The sequence below is a fragment of the Brassica napus genome, chromosome C3, assembly GCF_020379485.1.
Source record: "Brassica napus cultivar Da-Ae chromosome C3, Da-Ae, whole genome shotgun sequence".
NCBI classification, from domain to species: Eukaryota; Viridiplantae; Streptophyta; class Magnoliopsida; order Brassicales; family Brassicaceae; genus Brassica; species Brassica napus.
Genome location: NC_063446.1, coordinates 16,276,337 through 16,296,196, shown reverse-complemented (window position 1 = coordinate 16,296,196; position 19,860 = coordinate 16,276,337). Strand labels below are relative to the sequence as shown.

Genomic DNA, 19,860 nt, shown 5'->3' with positions numbered 1-19,860 from the left:
TTCCTCTCTCTCTCTCTCTCTCTCTCTCTGCCAGCAAGCTTATGGTTTAATAAAATAGATAAATTTGTCTTTAAGTTTTTTTTTTATATGCCGAAAAAATTTGACTTCTTATTTATTTTTGAGGAATATATTAAACTGAATTATAATATGTTGTAAATGATATGTTGTATTTTTACAATTCAAATATATATGTCTGAATAATATTAATCATCAAATTTTAAAATATATTTGAGAAAAGTTATATGTTTTTAAAAATCATTTATAGTTTGTGTGTTACATTTTAAATAAAAAATTTAATTTTATTGTAAATTTGGTTAGAGAATACTCCCTCCGTACCATTTTAAGTGGTGTTTAAGCATTTTTATTTTGTTTCATAGTAAGTGATGTTCTCACATTTGTAGATAAAATTTAATGTCAATTGAAATTTGTAACCAATTACAAAATACTACATGTTTCTCTTATTGGTTAAACTGATTTTATTTAATACAATTTTATGTAACCAAGATAAATTGTATAGAAATTTGTATTTTATTAATCTTTGTGTAAAACCCTTAAACACCGCTTAAAATGATACAGAGAGAGTAATGGTTAGTCTGGTAAGAGAATAATATCAGTGGCATAAGCTGTAATTATTACGATGAATGAAATAGTTATTTTTAAAAGGTGTTTTATAGTTTTAATAGAATAGATAAAACTTTAAGGATTTGTTAATAACAATGAATATAAAAGTCAGTAGTACTCCATCTGTTTCATTATAATGTCGTTTTAGGTTTCACCACACAGATTAAGAAAACAATTAATTTTGTACATTTCCTATAAAAAAAACACTATTATCTATACACCTAACCATATTTCAATCAATAGAAAATTAAATTTTGCAATTTTGCATTGAAAATCGAAAATGACAGTTATTTTGTAACGAAAAAAATTCTCTAAAACGACACTTAACGTGAAACAGAGGGAGTATAATTTATGCCTAAATATCATTAGTTATTTAATTTTTTTTGATAAATAGGAAATGGGGAAAAGGCGACTAATAAATACATATTAACGGTAAAGTCATTAAATAATTCGTTAATTTTAGAAAGACAAATTAAAGAAACTGTAAATTGGTATATTAATGAATAGATGCCAAAAAAACGCCAAACTGAGAAAAAGATGTAAAAATAATTGCAGGGGGTAATATTGTAGTAAAAGCGAAGAAGGAGGCTTAAACAAACCGTAACGCGTCTTCTACTTAAAAGAAAAAAAGAAAAGAGAAAAGTCATTTCGCATTTCACTCCCGTCCTAAAGGTCGACTCGGAAGAAGAAGAAGATGACATACCGGCGACAGGAGATGGAGGTGGAGCAAGGAGAAGCGCAAGCTCTCTAACGGAAGCCGATGAAGCCGTGGTTCGTATCGATTCGTCGTGTCATCAGTTACATGCTACGGGAACAGAGACTCCTCTTCGTTCTCGTCGGCATCGCGATCGCCACATTAGCCTTCACGTTCCCTGGGTCTGAAACGCAAAGGGCTAAGGGTGGTGGTGACCGGTGGGGCGGTCACACCTGGTGGACAGATTGATGGCGAGAGGAGACAATGTGATCGTCGTCGAGCCCATCCTTCTTGAGGTTGACCAGATCTACCATCTCGCCTGCCCGGCTTCTCCCGTGCACTACAAGTTCAACCCTGTGAAGACGATAAAGACGAACGAAGCGTGTGGGAGCGAGAGTACGAGTGAGGTGTACGGAGATCCTCTGCAGCACCCTCAGGTTGAGACTTACTGGGGCAACGTTAATCCCATCGGTAATATTCCCTTTCCCTTCTTTCTACTTCGTATTTGATGATTCTTCATGCTGAATCTGATCCTAACATGAGTGAATGGGCAGGTGGTGCAAGAGACGATAGACCCGAACGCAAAGATAGAGTTTAGACCAAACACAGAGGACGACCCACACAAGAGGAAACCAGACATAACAAAGGCCAAAGAGCTTCTAGGTTGGGAACCAAAGGTGGCTCTGCGCCAAGGACTCCCACTTATGGTCAAAGATTTCCGTCAGCGTGTCTTTGGCGACCAGAAGCAGGAGGAGACCACCACTTCTTCTTCATCAACCGAATAGAAGTTTATGTCTCCGCTCTAAGCTCCTATATAAACAACCCATAACTCCATGACCACCGCAGCAGCAGACAGAACAGCCTTGTTTCTTTTCATTTTTCACATTCCTTTTTGTTATTTTTCTCGTTGTCAATGTAGCTGGAGATCGTACCTCACACCGATTTTGAAATCTTTTTTTTTTACGGTAGTTTGGTGCTTTCTCTGGACATGCGCATGCCCGTTAACTGAACCCGCAATGAGTTGCTGATTTTTGTCAACTTGAATATTAACAAAAGTATCGCCTAAATGTCAAAACTCAGAAGATACCTACAAGAATTTTTATCATTTTCAGCACTAACTAGCCTCCTAAGTCTCAAAAAGAGTAGGGGAAAGGTGTTGAATCTGTCCACATCTGTTAGATTGTTTTTTTTTTTAATTATATCTAAGAGTTCTTACAAACAAAAAGCTGAAGCTAAAATAACAACATCTCAATCACACCTAGCTTAAAAGAGAATATAGTTCATACGTCCCTGGGCCATACTTAGATTTTTCTAACCATGAGTGAGACCAACCTTTAATAATCCACATACGAAACAGTCATAGAGTAACTCACTCTTTTCCAGGTAACTTCACACAGAAACAATGTTTGAAAAAAACTATTACGTTTTACATAGCAGATCGAGGCACCAAACGGCCACCGTTCAAACCACAAAGGAGACTGAAGTAGGCGCGTCTAGGTCTCCTTTGACCGCTACTAACGCCGTCAACAAAAACCCTCTCGACACTAGCAGTGGTATTAGCTCGTATAGGAGTGACAGTTAGAGAGGCCGGGTCAGCTGTTCGATGGTCAAGCCAACTGATGATGTCAGCAAAAACAAGATCCACGTTATAGTCAGGCTCACCAGACGTCAGAGCGTGCCACATCCCAGGATACAACTTGAGAGTCTTGTCCCTTGAGCTAGCTTTCTCGTACAAAGCTTTGCTTATCTCTGGATCCGTCACGATGTCTGCTTCTCCGTGTAATACAAAGAAGGGCATTGTTATCTGCCAAAAAATAACAAAAATCAGGTAATCAAAGACTCTGCATTGACGTGTCTTCTTGGTCAAGTAATTTTTGTTAGGGGTGAAATGACACCTAAAAAGAAATGAATCAAAAGTGAATTAACCTCGTGGAGACTGTCTTCGAGGTTCATGCTTGTCCTAAGCATTTCAAGTGCGGTCTTAAGCCTAGGCTTGTCTTGATAAATCAGCTTGTTGTTCCTTACCTGCATTTACCACCAAAACCACATCTGTCTATAGACAATCTTTTACATGGTGAGTGATTATTAATTAATATTCCATGAGACTTATATATTGAGAGACCTCTTCTCGCTTGGCAAGGTCCTTGAAAGCAGCGTCAATCACGTCCTTTGTTGGAACTATTTTCCATTTAGGTATCATCTCTTCGACTCTAGTTAACAGATTGATCACCACCGGATGTGGCTTCACCTTCTCAGATATCTTACACATTGGAGCAACAAGAATGGCACCATTCCAAAAGGAAGGATCTTTCTTGTGAAGCAATAAAGTGACTGCACCTCCCATGGATTCTCCATACAAGAATCTGCCCCTCTCCATGTACTCCTCTTGCGCTGGAAAAATTTAAGAAACATGGGTTTAGGGATGAGACAAAATCCAAAGAAGAAGTGATGAACGAAGGTGTTGCATTGTAAATGACATACCACAAATAGAGGTGTAATAGTTGTAGCAATCATTTACAATGTTGCTAAACTTCTTGATATAGCAACGAGATCCCATGGACCGACCATGACCTTCATAGTCCATTCCAAAAACCGCGTATCCGGCTGAAGCCAGCCTGATTCCGCATTCTAAAACCGAACACAATGTTGTTGGGTCAAATCAATACCAGGTTTAGTTTCAAACACCTACCTAACAGAATCAATTTTTCTCAACTACCAAGCCATAGAAACACCTACCAAATAGTAATAGCGAAGAAGATGTTTTTCATGTAACATATACAAATATGTCGAAGGTAAACTGCGATTATTGAGAAGGGTAATTCATTATTTTATCAGTTAGAAGATCGGTTACTCTCTGTCAGAGGAAAGGTAAAAATTAAATGCAGTTAAATAACATGCATGGTCTAGCGGTCGTTCGCCAACCAAAACCAACCACACAAGACTTGTTGACCCACCGTTCCTAAATCCTAACAATGTCCATAACTTTACTTATCATCAGAGGCATTTAAGAAATAACATTTATCACACCACCATATCCTTTCAATGGTTCTAAGGGTCCACGGAGAAGATAAAAACAAAAATGTCATAGCATGATAAGGTTAGATTAGCTAAATATCTCAACATCTTACTATGATTAAAATGCTCATCCCCCTTGTTTTCTTCAAATATATTTCAAAAATGCATCTCAACACAGAGCACACAAAAAAAAAGAACATATAAGAGTGCCATGCATGGATATAAAAACTAGGTAATTAAATGTCCAAACCCACCACAAGTTAAGTCAGTGCTCTGTAGCAATATTTGTTAACGAAAAAAAAAAAGAAATGAATATTTTGTTCGAGAGAATGTAATCTAATAATGCATGGATGAAGAAGATTAAGATTGAACACCTCTCATGGAGTCGCTACACTCCATTCCGTAACCTGCAAATGAATTTTTATTGGTTAATTAAACCATCTTGAATAACTCACCAGAAAAAAAGAGAGAGTTATAAATAAATTTACCATGGCAGAGGAAAACAAGAGCTTTGGGAGAAGATGATGGAATCCATCTACAAGTAAACAACTCAACACCTCTCGAGTTTCTTATGTAATCCTGTTTCAAGAAACATGATTGGAAACTCTTTATCACACTCATTTTCAAATACTTACTTGGATCTCAAGCATGAAGAAAAATGAGAGAACCTCGTGGTATTGGTATTCATACTTCATCTGTTATAACCGAAGTTGATGAATGTTTTTCCGATTGATGATGACCTGAGCGCAGTGAGATCTCTCGCGACTCTCGAGTTTCTTTTTTGCTTCTCCCTCTCTCTCTCTCACTCAAACAAAGAGACAATAAGGCAGCTGATGAATAAAGTTTTAGAGGAGGGCGTTGTAACCAACTTATAGACTTATTTTATAGAAAACAATTGGAACACAGAAAATGATTTTTACGAATTTAGAAGAGACTCATCCATCCATTCATTGGTCAGACCATTCTACAAAAGATGCAACAACCTAACTCATAAAGTCGATTAAACCCTCCTTCCTTCTAGATTTATTAATAACAAGCGAGACCACCCAAAAGGACAAAAGTCTTACAAAAACACATCCATTTCTAATCTCAAACATCATCCTCCTACGGACCAACAAAGGTTCACCTACTTCACGTACGTATGATCCCAGCGTTTTGTTATACCGCTACCAAACGCGAATTGCAGAACGTTAATCCTCTCTTGGAGAATTGTTTCTTTTACGCCCTCCATTACTTGTTCTTCCGCATCCATTATCAATTCCAAGTGGTCCAGAAACTTCAACTTGCTCTTCATCTTCTTCAGCTGGATTTAAACAAAGACAACGACTGGTCAACACAGACACAGACAGAGTGGAGGGAGACACCAACGTTCCAGATTATTAGTGTTCGAACCAACCAACCTGTTGATCAATTATACACGCAGCTAACTGTTCCATCTCTCTTTCTTCTTGATCAGCCAGTATTTTTGCGTGAGCCGCCGCAGCTCCAAGAGCTGTTGCCACTGACGCTCTCATCCTTAAAGCTACAGGTAGATCCTGAGTCCCTTCTGCATAGTTAATCAGGAATATAAATCTAAAAAGTCTCGAGCTTTTCATTCTAAATTGGGGAATACTAATTGGATCATAATACACAGCTACCTTTGTCTTCTTGCTGTTCCTCCATATCTGATGTATCTTTATCTCCAAGAGCTCTGAGAATTTGTTTTAGATTAGACTTGACAAGGACATGAGAAGCCAATTCATGAGCAAATTGAGAATCGAACCTGTCAACTGCAGAGTCACCAGCTGTTTCGAAAATATCTTTAGGACAAGAGGCTTCATCACAAAGAGCTGCAATTGCAGATTTTGCAGCAGCGGTTGCCACAGATGGACCAACTTTGCGTGCCATTACTGCGACCTGTTGCACAATATGTTATCTCTTGAAAATTAGATTCCACCAAAGTTTGACAGCACTCTTTGCTACAGTTGAGTAATTCGAGTATTACAATCATATGTGGAAAGATAATGATGAAGTGTTTATTAACCTGTTTCATAAGTGAACTACCACCACCATCTGATAGCATTGCAACACGTTTTCTTTTTGCTGGAGGCTCATCTTCCTCGACGACATGATCTTCGCCCTTTTCTTCTCTCGTCTCCGTTTCCTTTTGTTCTAGACCGTCAGCTTTCATCTGTTCTAAAGGATTAGATGGAGACGAAAGGTTTTCATCCTCGGAAGTGGGGATAGAGGATCTGAGTCTTCCAGAGGAAGATCCCATCAGAAACTCTCCGAAAGGGAGCTCAATGAGCTTGGAAATGCAATCAAGTCTAGACTTTGTAGAAACACTTTGGGCAATGAGATCCCAATCGTCTCCATGTTTGAGCACAGACTCTAGCAAGAGGAGGGCCTCTTCCTCGGTCCAGGCAGCTGCAGCAATCAGCTTGAAATCATGTGCGGAGTTGTTCTCCCCACAGTCTCCACACTTGTCGCATAAAGTGACAAGACTCTGCCCCCAACATCGTATTACGTTGAGAAAACAGACAAGAATAATAACAGGGTAATCCATAAACAAAGAAACAAACAAAAGAGATCTACCTTGGTATGTTGATAGAAAGCAGAATCACAGCTACTTTCTCCACAATGCCCACAAAGCAACGGCTTATTCAAGTCAGTGAAAACATCAGAATAAGAGGTGAGTGGGGAGAACTTGAAGGCAGGCTCAGCTCTTTCCTCAACAAGGGGAGGTACGGTGACAGGCCTCATGGAAACCGGAGTAGCAGTGACACGAATCCCAGCGGGAGTCCCTAGTTCGATCTCAGCTTCACTCTCCTCCATGGAACCATCATCACTTTTGTTGAGGAAATTGATCAAGCCCCAGTTCTCGAGAAAGAGAAACACTTTCCGGAGCAGATTGACATCGCCGACGAGGTGCTTGCGGATGCTGGTGAAGGTGAGCCTGCGAAAAGAGTCGTCTTCCCTGTACTTGTTGATGATGAAATCTCTGTACTCCTTGTAGACCTTGGGGGTTCGAGTGATAGAGCTCTCACTGAAGAACTCGGCAAACTCGCGTCTTTCGATTTCGTGAATATCCTCCCATACGAACCAACCTATCAAATCCCCAAAATCAATTTCGACCAAACCCTAGAAGAAAGTGATTGAGCTAAAACGGTGTTTACGAACGAGATAAACCTAGAGAGCTGAGGAAGAAGACGTACTGGAATGAGCAGGGATGGTGTAGAGCTCAAGCTCTGCGTCTTTGAAGCTGCTGCTTCGATCATTGTTACTCACTTCCATCTATCCCCTCCTTACTTTACAAAGTTACAAAACAGACTCCCTCCAAATCTACTCAAGTCTCCTTTGAATCTATCAATCAATCGCAATGTCCAACTCCAGTTTCTGATGAAATTAAAATCAAAATCAAAAGGATCAATTTCCGAAATACTTCAGACCTTGGGGAACCCCTCGGTAAAGATTAAAAATTACAAAGCCAGGCCCAAAACTGTTTACCTCTTTCTCAAAGCCCAGGAGTCCAATACCCCATTACCTTTCAATTCAGCTTGTGCCCCCCCCCCCTCTTTTTATTTTGTAATGTTAATTAACTTGCTACCCAAATGTTATGGGATATTAATTATCTTCGATGATACTTTCATAGTAAAGCTTCAAAAATAAACTTTTTTTAAATCTTCAAGCATTTAAGTATCCTACATTACACCAATCTTTTTTCAAAAGAAGCTATTTTTTGTGTTAATTATCTCTGAAGCTAGTTTTGCTTTCAGACAAGTTGAAGTGCCCGACACCAAAATGATAATAAAGCTTGAAAACTGTCTGAAGACGGGTGCAAAACATATCCATAAACAAACGATAGTTCCAACTAAAAAGAAAAGAGAGACAATCTTAACACTCAAAAAAGATAGATTCCTTAATTAGTTATTCCTCTGGGCAGCCTCCTTTGCAAGAACTCTTTCCTTGGCCTTTGTCTTGGCCTGAGATTTGGATCCCATTATGCCTCCTCCCCATTTCTTCCTGTACTCTTCGTACTTGTCGTTGAAGTTTGCCTACAATCCAACATAACAACCAAGTTCAACATCAAGTTACTTTGGATTTTGCAATTGTTTTGTCTAAAGAAGCTTTTTTTACCTTGATGGCTTCAAGGACTTTGCTAAACTCAAGCTTGTCCTCGTTCTTGACAGTGGTCAAACACAGGCAAGCAGCAGTCTTTTGGTGAACAACCTGAAAGTAAAGAGACAACAGAGACCAACTTAGCCAAGACGCGAATGAAAGTTAGAGCCTAAGAGGGAGATAACACGTACAGCTCCGAGACGAGATTTGCCTTTGACAATGCAGTAAGGGACTTCCATCTTCCTGCAGAGAGCAGGCAACCAGACGACCAACTCGATGGGGTCGACATCATGAGCAATGACAACAAGCTGTGCCTTGTTCTGCTCGATGAGGTAGGTGACATGGTTAAGGCCGTATTTGACAACAATGGGCTTCTTGGATTCAGAAGGCTTTCCCTCAGCTTCAGCTTGAGCCTTCTTGACAAGGCGCTCTTTCTTGGCGGCTTTGTCCTCTGGCCTGTACTTGAGAAGGATCTTGAACAGGCTGGTTGCAAGATTCTTGTCGAGGGTCTTGGTGAACTGGTTAAGGGCAGGTGGGACCTTCAACCTCTGCTTAAGGATCCTCTTCTGCCTTTGAAGACGGATGGACTTGGGCCATTTGATGTAGCGAGTGAGATCCTTCTTTGGAGGAAGAGCTCCACCTATACCAAACTGCTTAGGCCTTCTCTCAAACAGAGGGTTCGCTACTTTATCCGTCTTCTTCTTGGCACCAACCTTGACTCCTTTCTTCGGGGCCTAACAAGAAAACGAAGTTCAAGTAACACGAGAGACCTTTTGCTAAATTCATTCATTAGCTTAGCTCTCTTTATACCAAAGCTAACAATCCTCAAAACCAAATAAGAAATGCAACAGACATATGTGAAACACTAGCTAGCTCATGCCAGATGAATACAACTCTAGTTCGTTGATCCTACCAAGGAGACACACAAACTAAAAGGAAAAGAGTGAAGAGAGATCTACCATCGTCGTCCAAATGGGTGGTTTCTGCAAACGGACGGCGCTGAAGTCGAAAAATGAGTGTTTCTAGGATTTTGCTTTATATACAGTACAATCGATAGGGCTTCTTTATTTTTCTGTTATATAATTTTATTTTAATAAGATAAAAAAATATATAATTTTGGACAAAAAAGATCAAAGTTTATGAAAGAAAGTTACGGGGCTAAAAAGGAAAGTTACGGGGAATGTTGTATGTACTCCATATTTGCTATTACAGAAAGATTGAACAGTGTATCATTGGGCATTAATATGGAGAATCTCGAACGCAGGACTATGAGACGTCCACGGTGCGCGTTCGGATATTTGTTCGGGTTCGGATCGAGTATTTCGGACGTTCGGGTGTTTCAGTATAGGGATATAGAATCCATTCGGATATTTCTATATTTTTAGTTCGGATTCGATTGTTTCGGGTCAGTTTCGATATTTAGATTTTGAAAGAAAAAAATAAAATCTTCATTGCTCAAATTTCTTGTATTTAAAAATATATCTTTAACTTCACAGTTTTTTAAATATTTAACAAATTAAATGATTAATAGATTTGGAGGTAAAATGTAAAAATAAAAAGACACTAATTTGGTTATTGTTTTGAAATTTTTGATACAATTTTTGTTAATGCACAAAACAAAAAGTTTGAGATGTTTTTCAAGTGAGTAGCAATCCATAATTATATGTATATTATCTGATCTTAAACTATGTGTAGCATTAATATAAATATTTTGAATAAAATGAGAGAATTAAACTAAAAATTTAAGGTTAAGTATACATATGTTCGGTTATCTTCGGATATCCAATCGGGTTCGGATATTATCCGTTCGGGTTTGTATATTCAATCTCTCCTAACTCAATACTCTTTCGGATATTTATTACTTCGGTTCGGATTTCGGTTCAGGTTTTTCGGATCGGATTCGGATGCGGCTTTGGGTATCGGGTAAAGTGCCCAGGCCTAATGATGTCGATGATTTCGTTAGGGTGCAAAGACTCTAAAGAAATAAGGAGTCGGAAGATGTTGTTTTTACAACATAATAATTTGAAGTTGTTGTTTTATCGGGTTCAAAGCAAAAGAATTCTAATGCAATGGACAGTTACAACTAGGCATGTTATATGGATCGTATCCGATCTATGTATAAATAAATAACATTTACACAACATATGAGAACCACAAAATAGATCATACAAGACCAAAAACGAAGATGATAAAACCTATTGAATCAATCAATCCTACAAATGAGTTAGGAATCATCGTGTTAATACTATCTGTTTTTAATGTTCTTAATAGCTTGTTTGTTGTGAATGTCTTTTACATTGATTTGATATTAAAAAAGTTGAGATGTTATTAAAAAAAGTCTCATATTACTAAAACTTACAAAAATAAGGAGGCAAAAATAAAAGTCAGGTATGAAACAACTAATCAAGTGACAAAGACATATACATGTTAAGAAACACTAATTATGAGAGTCATGCATTGTATAGAGATAGTTTCTGTTGCCATTATATATGGCTCCCAAGTCAGCCACCGCAAAATCTAACTCTCGACTCTTGAACCATTTCAATTAGGTTCCTTCTCTCTCGATCGTCGTTGTTCCCTGTGATCATCACCTCTAGTACGTTAAGCATTGATCTATCTATCCATGTGGGTTGCTTTGTTTTGTCAAGTTTCATTTGTGCCCTCTTCTAAATCCCTCCATGCATTAGATTTGTGTCTGAGCTTAAAAATCCCAACCTTTTTTTTTGCTTCCTTTGATTTGGTCACTTCTGGATCTAGATTTACACACACTGTGGAACATGCAATTCTTGGTTATAGGTTAGATTCCAGAGCCTTGTAACATCTTTTACATTATTTAGTTTGTGTTACGGATTTTCTGGAGGAATCAAGTATCGATTGCATCCTCCCTTTGTTTCGCTTTTTTTTTACTGGATCAATTAGGATAATGACATTCTAATGCCTCTTTTCTTGTGCCAGATCCTTTTTCCCAGTGAGAACAAGTGTTGTTATCCCCTACAATGGCCAGGCCATTATGGCCTCCATTCTTAAATCACATTCAAGTTTTTGGGTTCAAACATCTTCACCACTTCTCGAATTTTAGGCTTCAATACTAACATGGATGCCAACTTTAACATGGCGTCGGTGATCTCTGGCGAGTTTGTATCTTTAGCTACGAACGCACGACAATAGTCTTTCACTGAGAGCAACAATTCGCCTGGCAGTAGTGTTTGAAGAAGATGAGAACTGATCCAAGACCTGAAAACTTCATCTGCTCCCAACTTCAAAATGGGTTTTGGTCTCTCTCCAACCGGTACCAGAGCAACGCCTCGTCGACGAAACACATCCTCACAGCCCTTACTTTATCCTCCTCCGTAAAGAATCGATCTCAAAGTACTGCTGGACAAGCTCTGCTCCAGCAACGCCGCTTGGCCAGTATCTGTCGGATCATGCTCGATAGTCTGCTTAGAATCGTTTTTCTTTGGTGCCATTGCTCCACATGAATCTTCTAGAGTTCTGATACCAATATGAATGAAAAAGTGTGTTTATTGATGGTAACTGTTTACAGAGAAAGCACAACTGAGAGACACTAAACTCCATGAACATGATTGACTATACAAATGATACCCTTCATACTAAACGCTGCAACGTCTCCACACTCTCACCATGTCCAAATGTGCCACTGCCTGTGACTTATATCACCCAGTCGCTATTCATTATTCCCCTTCTAGAATCTCTTATCCTCAAGCAATCTAGAACCTTTATCTATCTACAAAGCATCACCTCTTTATTGAGCCCCTGATGTAACCAAGCAGGCCTTCAAATTGCAGCAACCTTTTTACGTATCAAATAACTCGTCGTTTGATTTCTTAAAATCTCTGACTGTATCCTTGCCCATTATGTCCAATGCCTAAAGACTTTCTAAATCAAGAGGAATCGAATCCACTGAGCAACGCAGGTTTTCTGATATTTATCTAGTTGAGATATTCTTATTTCTTTCTTTGGTAGCTCAAACAGAATCCATACAAAACTAAATCCATAATGTATAGAACTAAAACAGAAATAACAACAGGCATAGAAAAGTCTCCAAAACACCGACTCTACAAATTGTATCAGTTTATATAGACTCCTCTACTCTCTCAGGGGCCTTGGCTTCTAAGAAGAAGCAACGAACGTGCTCAGTATATTCTTCTTGAGAGTTAACTCATCAGCTTTCACCGGGCTTATCGACTGCACCCAAGTAAACCAGACAAAATGTCAATACAAAAAAAAAACTAGTTTTTATTATTTCCGGATTGAAAAGTTATGTACAGAGAGAAAAGAAGAAATGATTTTAGACCTTGCCGAGGACGCGTCCAAGCCGCTCGACTTCTTTTGTAGCATAGTCTGAACCTTTTTCTATGTAGCTCTTTGCCAGTTTCGAGTAAAGCTTCCCATACCTATTTACAGGGCGACATTCATCATGATAGCTCAAAGGAACTCTTATTCGATGTAATGATGAAACGCTAATACTAGTACATACCTTGTTGTGGAGCCCTTAAGGTTACTAGCTTCCTCTTCGATGCGAGACAAGATTGTTTTCTTCTCTTCTTCACTGGCTGCAACTAGCTCCTTTACCAACGCATCTAAGCTTTCAACTATACCCGCCTATATCAAAAAAAAATTGAGATATATCAACAAAAGCTTTCAGAGCTTAGACAGAATTTGCAAAACAACGAGGGACACGTCTTTTTTTTTGTGGGTTCACCTTTGAAGTAAGCTGCCCTTGACTGTCTCTGCTGGTCCCGACTTTCTCATTAATGAAGCCTACAAAGTCATCTAAGTCTCTTCCACCCTCATAATCTTGACCAGCTTTGTTGTCTTTTGGAAAGAACTTTAGTGTTGGGAATCCACTTACTCCATACCTAGTTAATGAACCAAAAAAAAGGTACTTGTTTTCAACCTTCTGTTGAAATATATATGACTTTTATACAGTACTATCGATTACTCAAACTTACTTCTCGCCAAGGCTTTTGTGTGCATCAGCATCCAAGTTGGCGATTACAACACCTTCTTCCTGCTTAAACACCGTCGCTACCTTTTCGTAAACCTGACGAATTAAATAAAGAAATCACAACATTAATAACAAAGTGAAAGTGAACTATTGTTGTTTCAAAAGTAGACAAATAGTTGAAAGAGCTCACAGGAGCGAGGGACTTGCAGTGGCCGCACCTGGAAAATTTAAAAATCAGAAATTAGAAAACAGAAACCATGGGCAGTGAAGAAAGAGATAGTGTACTACCATGGGGCATAAAACTCGACGAGGACATCTTTGTTCTGATCCAGTACAATCTCATCGAAATTATCAGGTGTTAACACAACAACGTTTTGTGGAGCTGCAGCTAACTTAACGTTGGTACCTGAAAGCATATTTGTTCAACAAAAGGTAAAGTACACAACAACAAAATTTAATTGAAGAATTCTAAAGGCAAGAATTTAACAACAGACTGAATATAAAAAATTGGGAGAAGTGGTGCCAATCAATGAATTTCCGGCAATTTCAAACTTGCATATAGAATAAAAAAAATCACCAGGAACAAAAGATTGAACATTTCACCAACTTAGTCTAACTCATAAACCATGCCTAAACAAATCTTCTCAGAAAACAAAAGTAAGTTTGGACTAGCTTAGCTAAACTATCATCAAGGAGAGTACCTCCTTCCTTGTTGACATATTCAGCCAATGCTTCAGCATTGCGTGCACCTTCATACCTGTTAAATAAGAAAACAATCATTCACCATCTTTTACTAAATTCCAATAATAATAAATTAGCTTGGGAGTAAAAAATAAGAGAGAGCATACTTTTGGGGTTCAAGAGAGCCTTTAGGAAACCACTGAATGGTGGGATAACCACTAACACCATATTTAGTGCAGACGCTTTTATGCTCATCGCAATCGACCTGCAACACAGCACACAAGTTTAAGTATAGAATCCACCATACAGAAAGAAATGAAAAGGAACGAGACAAGTGACCAACCTTTGCAATCAAAATTGACTTAGCTTTCTTGAAGCTTGCACCAAGCTTTTCATACTCTGGGGCAAGTTTCTTGCAGTGCCCACACCTGTAATCACACGCAACATTTTAAAATAAACGATCCAAAAGTTTATATCATAAAAGATGAGAAATTCACATCAGTAACTCTACTTTCTCACTAAAACCATACTCTTCATCATCGATTTAAAAGTCCACAAACTCATCCAGATTCATCAATCAAAATATATATTGAAAGGATTGGTTCATACCAGGGAGCGTAAAACTCGACAAGAACTCCTCTATCTTTACCAACCTCCTTCTCGAAGCTATCATCCGTCAAAACAACCACATCGTCTGCTACGGCTGACACCACAATCAACGCCAGTAAGGAGGCTAAACCAAACCAGATCTGAGATTTCGCCATTCTTCTTTCTGCTTTGGAGTAGCTTTGATCTCTCTCTGTTATTAAAAAAAAAAAACAATTCCCCATAATTAGAGAAGAAGGAAGATACAGATAATAGTGACATGGCATGATGTGGAACGTTGATTTACTCACCAACGGTGATCGGGAATTCGTACTGCGTGGCTGGGTTACTTGTCAGATTGTCAATGGTCCACGTCTTTCTCGGCGAAGAAAAGCGAACAAGTCTTTCCGCTCCACTATACAATCTAATTTTGGGCCTGAATGGGCTTTCCGTCGAAAATATTTATTTGTCCGTGGTTTTTGTACGGGGAGGTTAGAACACCCCCAAAGGCCCAACCTTTCTCAAGAAAAAAAGGTTAGAACGCCACCTTTATTAAGGCTTCGATCTCGTCACTTGCCAGTAACCACTTGAATGGCACATGATGATTCGCAGGTGTAATGCAGCTTTATGCCTCGAAATATTTGGCCGTCAAGATATGATGTAACTAATATGTTTGAAAAATTATTTCCGATAGTTTAAAGTTATTTGATATTGTATGATTTCGACACAAGCTTTATAGAGTTTCCTTTCTAAATTTCCTGTATCTAGAGAAGGTTGAAATACATATGCCACATAAATGGATACCTACATTTTGTACCTCTTTACTCCTTCCGTTCCTAAAATATTCATATTCTAGACAAAAAAATTTGTTTCAAAAAAATACATATTTATATTTCCAATATAATTTTTGTCAACTAATAATGAGAAACTATGAAGTTCAAAAAACATTAATTGTATTTCTTAAAAACTTATTGATTTAAAAATATAAGAAATATAAAATTACGAAAAACTATACATTTATAGCTAAGTTTTAATATGTTTTATTAAAAAATGTGAAAATTCTAAAACATGGATCTTTTACGAATAGGAGAGGGTACTAACATGAAAAAGGTAAAGACATAAAAACAAACCATACAAGGTACCCTAATAAGTCGATGATAAGACATCACATATAATACGGTGCTCAAAAAAAAAAGATATCATGTAAATACATTCAAAAGACTACAAACTTAACAGATTAATAAATATATTCAAGAGAGAAGCCAGGCGACCAACGCATTTTCCTCGTCATGATCCAGTGGTTCTCCAGAGTTCTCGCAATTACTTTCCCCGATCGTGGCCTCATCTTCACCGTCCAAAAGCCACGACACAATTGAATCAGAACCCTCTTTCTCATCGCAAATGTTATTGTCATTCCCTTGTTGCCAAACACAGTCGTCCCAGTCAATAAACTCACCCGTGAACGCATTGTTGACTTGATGCTCATAGTTGAGAAACGACTCCATCGACGGACAAGACTGAAGACAGTCGAGACTCTCTTGGTTTAAAATCTCCGAAGACCTTTTGGCTTGTCCAGAGTCTCCTAGATGATTCAACTCTGCATTACCACCACACGAAGTGAACACGTGGCTTGGAGCTGATTCGTCCAACAAAAGATCAACGATGTCTTCATCAAAGGATGAAACTCCTTTATCGCAATCAATGCTGCTATTGTTATTATCATTATTGCGACAAGCTCCTCCTTCGTGACAGGTTACATAGTAGTTGCATGGTCCTAGCTCAGCCTCGGCTTCGTTTAACTCCATCATTAATGTTTCTTCTCCTGCTTTAACCGCTACGCTGGCTTCTGGCTCCGGCGGTTCAGACGTTTTCTTCATCTTTCGAATTTTTGGGTGGTGAGTTTTAGGTTTCATGGTGGATCTGCTGGTTCTCCCTGGTCTGCGTTTTGTAGGCGGACGCGGTGACCTTGGAGGAGCGTTTATGACTACAGCAAGGACGTTGTGAGAGATGGATGGCTTTCTGATGATGAAGTTGTGGAGTTTACGGCGGAGATGAGAGTTCCAATAGTTTTTGATTTCGTTGTCTGTTCTCCCTGGTAGATGACTCGCAATTAGTGACCACCTACATTAATTAATATTCATTCAAAAACAATTAATTATTACTAACCCTTTATCAGCTTTGAACAGCCTTAAAAACTTAAAATCTATTTTCCGTGGAATTAAAGAACTTCGTGGCCGATTGGAAATCAATATAACAGTGTGTACAGTTTCAAAATACAATTTTGCTACATCGATATGACTGCTGACCTAACCATGTTTCTAGAAATATAATTAATTATTAATTACTAGTATAATATAATATACGAGATATCACTCGAGCAATGTCAATAACGGTGACAGTGACTCAAGTTATTCAGATATTTTTTGAATTTTTTTTGAAAATGTTAATTCATATATTTTAGGAGATTTTGAATATGTATGTATTCATATATGTATGTATTTTTAGAACCTTGAGAGTAAAACCTTTTATAATATTTAGAATATCAGATGGATATGTTTACGTTCCAGTGAGGGCGTATGTAATAAAGTGAAGTGTACATTTATTAGAGAGTACATGTTGTTTGCCTCAGCTAAAACAGAATAGTCTGACAACAAATCAACCAAGGGTTACAAGAGCACCTGATTGCAGACCACCACGTATCAGTGGAGTCTGCGAAATAATGCTAGCACCGGTGCTTAATTAAGTAGAATAAGCACAGATGCTTAGTTTTTATGTGGATCTCACCTATTATTATATTCTTTTTTTTGTTAAGCACTCTCTTCTAAGCACCTCTATTAATCATGTTCTAAAAGCTTCGAGAGGGAGACGCACAGCGGACAATTAAAAAAAGGGTTCAACAACATTGAATAGTTTATTTTATCACCGTCACTTTTATTATCTACTGTAAATTGTTCACATAAAGATCTGTAACTAAGAGTCTAAGAGAGTGAGTTTAACACTAAGCCTTGCTTATTTGACCGATCGATTTCAATCATTATTAATCCAAAAGTAAATTGAAAATTTTTGGAATTAGTTAAATAAGAATTGTACCTGTTTCCCAAAGTGGAATGCAATTTAACAACGAGGTCTTCTTCTTCTGGAGTTATGTTCCCGCGCTTGAGATCTGATCTAAGATAATTTATCCATCTCAATCTACAGCTTTTTCCACATCTTCTTAATCCTTTTTACAAAAATAAAATAAAAATAAAATAAGAAATGTTACTAAGAAATGTTTTAAGTTTACAAAAAAAAATATATATATATATATATATAACACAGTAATAATACACGCAGATTTATAAGTATAACTAAACATCGAAAATATGTGTGTTATTTTTTTTATTAAACATTTATTGTTTCTTAATAATTATTACAAATGTTTTTTTTTACGGGTTTGATATATGACTGCTCACGAGATTTTTAGAATTCTGATCAATGTATTCGCATTATCATATGCATACACAACTACAAAATATCTCAACTACTGCATTGATTATTAGTCTTGTATTCAAAGCGAATCAGTTGGAAATCAAATCAAAGTTGGTCATATCATTTTGATTTTATTCTTGAAATGAAATACAACGGACAAAATGTTTAAATACTCATCCCTTTGTATTTCCTTATAAACATTAAAAAGTCCGTATAATATAATATATAAACTATATGTCTATTAACCAATCTACGAAACATACATTTGGCAGCACTTTATATACGTAGTACACTCACAACCCACCATGGTTGTGACACTGACAAATTATAAGCGAAAAAACAAAAAAAAAACTGAAAAGAAATGAGACGATATCAGGGTTGCATTGAGATTAACTTCTAACCTTACTAACTTTTCAGTATATAATAAATCAAAACTAACTTAAAAATATATAGTTCATGAAGATTACGGCAAGAGCCAGGATTACTTTACTTCTGTGGGTTGAAAGTTCATATTACATGGTATTGTTGTATTTGTAAGCTATCCTTTGAAAAAAGGTGTAACTGTTACCGGCATTTTTGGGGAGAGATCTCCAAGAGCCTTCACCGTTGGACTGAATGTAGCTGGAGAGAATCTGGTCTTCCTCCGCCGTCCACCGCCCTCTCTTTATCCCGACCTTCTCGCAACACGGCGCTCTTCCCATTTTTCTCCGGCGGTTTTATGTATTTATGATTTCTCACTGACCACAAGACTCAAACAATGGAGAAAGAGAGCGCGCAAGTGAGAGGACAAGAAAGTGAAGTTACTGAGTGACTAGACAACACTAAGTAAAAGTGACTGCTTCAGTATTTATAGCGGAAGGTGAAGACTCGATTAAAAAGATGATTAAAGAACTCGCGCGTTCGAGTGGAAATGAGATGATGACACGTGTATGGTGCATATACGGCCACGTTTGTTTAGAATGAGACTGAAGTCGTGGCGTATTCACCGTCAAGAGACTCGTGATCGGTCCGTGCAGGATCGTCGTGGTTCTCGATCTTAATATAGACACTAATTTTAGGATCATTGACGTAACGTTTTCTTCTTCAAAATCTGATTAGTTTGTTAATCAAATACTATTAGAGCATCCACGAAGGCAATCCTTAAAAATGAATTCTTATGAAAAAAATAATTAAATAATCAGTGGATCCTATCAAAAGCTAATGATTCAATTATTAAAATTCTTAAATAAAGATTCTTTTTTAGTGAATCGTTGCACTATTTGTGGGTCCACACGACATGTGGCACCCCGATATTGGTTGATATTTTTTTTATCTGAAAAAGAAAAAAAAATAATAATTAAAAAATCAAAAAACATTTTTTCTAATAACTCCAAATGGGGTGCTCTTAAATGGAAAAAAATACTATTAGATGATGGTCCCTTTTAAGTTTTAACAAACAAAAGGAAGTTTATAAATGGTCACGTGAATACGTAGATCACATAGTGATCGCGTATTTTGAATATTTAAGTAAATATCCGGATCTTCGCCTGTTGACCTGATGGTCTTGGACTCTTTTCTTGAACTACAAAACACGTGTTTACACTAACGATTATATATAATATATATGATATATCAATAAGTAGAGGTTAGAGGAGGAAAAATGTTTTTAGCTGATTGGTAAGATTTCAGAGTAAATAAGAATAACTGATATTTCCCCTTCATTATTTACTCTAGAAGTGACATACAGTCA

The 19,860-nt window shown here is 37.6% G+C and overlaps 6 protein-coding genes across 6 annotated transcripts; 1 reads left to right on the top strand and 5 right to left on the bottom strand.

Annotated features, from left to right (window-relative positions):
• Positions 1-1,231: 1,231 nt before the first annotated feature.
• Positions 1,232-2,283, top strand: LOC125584372 (UDP-glucuronic acid decarboxylase 4-like). Its single transcript, XM_048752736.1, has 2 exons — positions 1,232-1,786; positions 1,870-2,283. Exons 1-2 carry the CDS (start codon positions 1,564-1,566, stop codon positions 1,911-1,913), a joined length of 267 nt encoding a protein of 88 aa, XP_048608693.1. The 5' UTR covers positions 1,232-1,563; the 3' UTR covers positions 1,914-2,283.
• Positions 2,284-2,522: 239 nt separating this feature from the next.
• Positions 2,523-5,243, bottom strand: LOC125584371 (caffeoylshikimate esterase-like). The gene is made up of 7 exons (XM_048752735.1): positions 4,999-5,243; positions 4,819-4,909; positions 4,705-4,737; positions 3,797-3,943; positions 3,438-3,706; positions 3,242-3,340; positions 2,523-3,119 (listed from the first exon to the last, which is right to left on the bottom strand). The coding sequence occupies exons 1-7, from the start codon at positions 5,023-5,025 to the stop codon at positions 2,742-2,744; spliced, it is 1,044 nt and encodes a 347-aa protein (XP_048608692.1). The 5' UTR covers positions 5,026-5,243; the 3' UTR covers positions 2,523-2,741.
• Positions 5,226-7,762, bottom strand: LOC125584368 (SWI/SNF complex subunit SWI3A-like). The gene is made up of 7 exons (XM_048752732.1): positions 7,525-7,762; positions 6,905-7,416; positions 6,354-6,815; positions 6,093-6,226; positions 5,968-6,020; positions 5,731-5,876; positions 5,226-5,633 (listed from the first exon to the last, which is right to left on the bottom strand). Exons 1-7 carry the CDS (start codon positions 7,601-7,603, stop codon positions 5,457-5,459), a joined length of 1,563 nt encoding a protein of 520 aa, XP_048608689.1. The 5' UTR covers positions 7,604-7,762; the 3' UTR covers positions 5,226-5,456.
• A 349-nt stretch (positions 7,763-8,111) lies between these two features.
• On the bottom strand, positions 8,112-9,629 carry LOC106438332 (60S ribosomal protein L7a-1). The gene is made up of 4 exons (XM_013879448.3): positions 9,388-9,629; positions 8,620-9,162; positions 8,447-8,539; positions 8,112-8,364 (listed from the first exon to the last, which is right to left on the bottom strand). Exons 1-4 carry the CDS (start codon positions 9,388-9,390, stop codon positions 8,233-8,235), a joined length of 771 nt encoding a protein of 256 aa, XP_013734902.2. The 5' UTR covers positions 9,391-9,629; the 3' UTR covers positions 8,112-8,232.
• Positions 9,630-12,373: 2,744 nt separating this feature from the next.
• Positions 12,374-14,941, bottom strand: LOC125584369 (protein disulfide-isomerase like 2-1). Its single transcript, XM_048752733.1, has 11 exons — positions 14,688-14,941; positions 14,422-14,506; positions 14,246-14,343; positions 14,099-14,154; positions 13,686-13,803; positions 13,588-13,615; positions 13,402-13,493; positions 13,152-13,308; positions 12,927-13,051; positions 12,744-12,843; positions 12,374-12,634 (listed from the first exon to the last, which is right to left on the bottom strand). The coding sequence occupies exons 1-11, from the start codon at positions 14,906-14,908 to the stop codon at positions 12,560-12,562; spliced, it is 1,155 nt and encodes a 384-aa protein (XP_048608690.1). The 5' UTR covers positions 14,909-14,941; the 3' UTR covers positions 12,374-12,559.
• A 773-nt stretch (positions 14,942-15,714) lies between these two features.
• On the bottom strand, positions 15,715-19,189 carry LOC125584370 (transcription factor MYB12-like). Its single transcript, XM_048752734.1, has 3 exons — positions 18,700-19,189; positions 17,754-17,883; positions 15,715-16,784 (listed from the first exon to the last, which is right to left on the bottom strand). The coding sequence occupies exons 1-3, from the start codon at positions 18,830-18,832 to the stop codon at positions 15,914-15,916; spliced, it is 1,134 nt and encodes a 377-aa protein (XP_048608691.1). The 5' UTR covers positions 18,833-19,189; the 3' UTR covers positions 15,715-15,913.
• Positions 19,190-19,860: the final 671 nt, after the last annotated feature.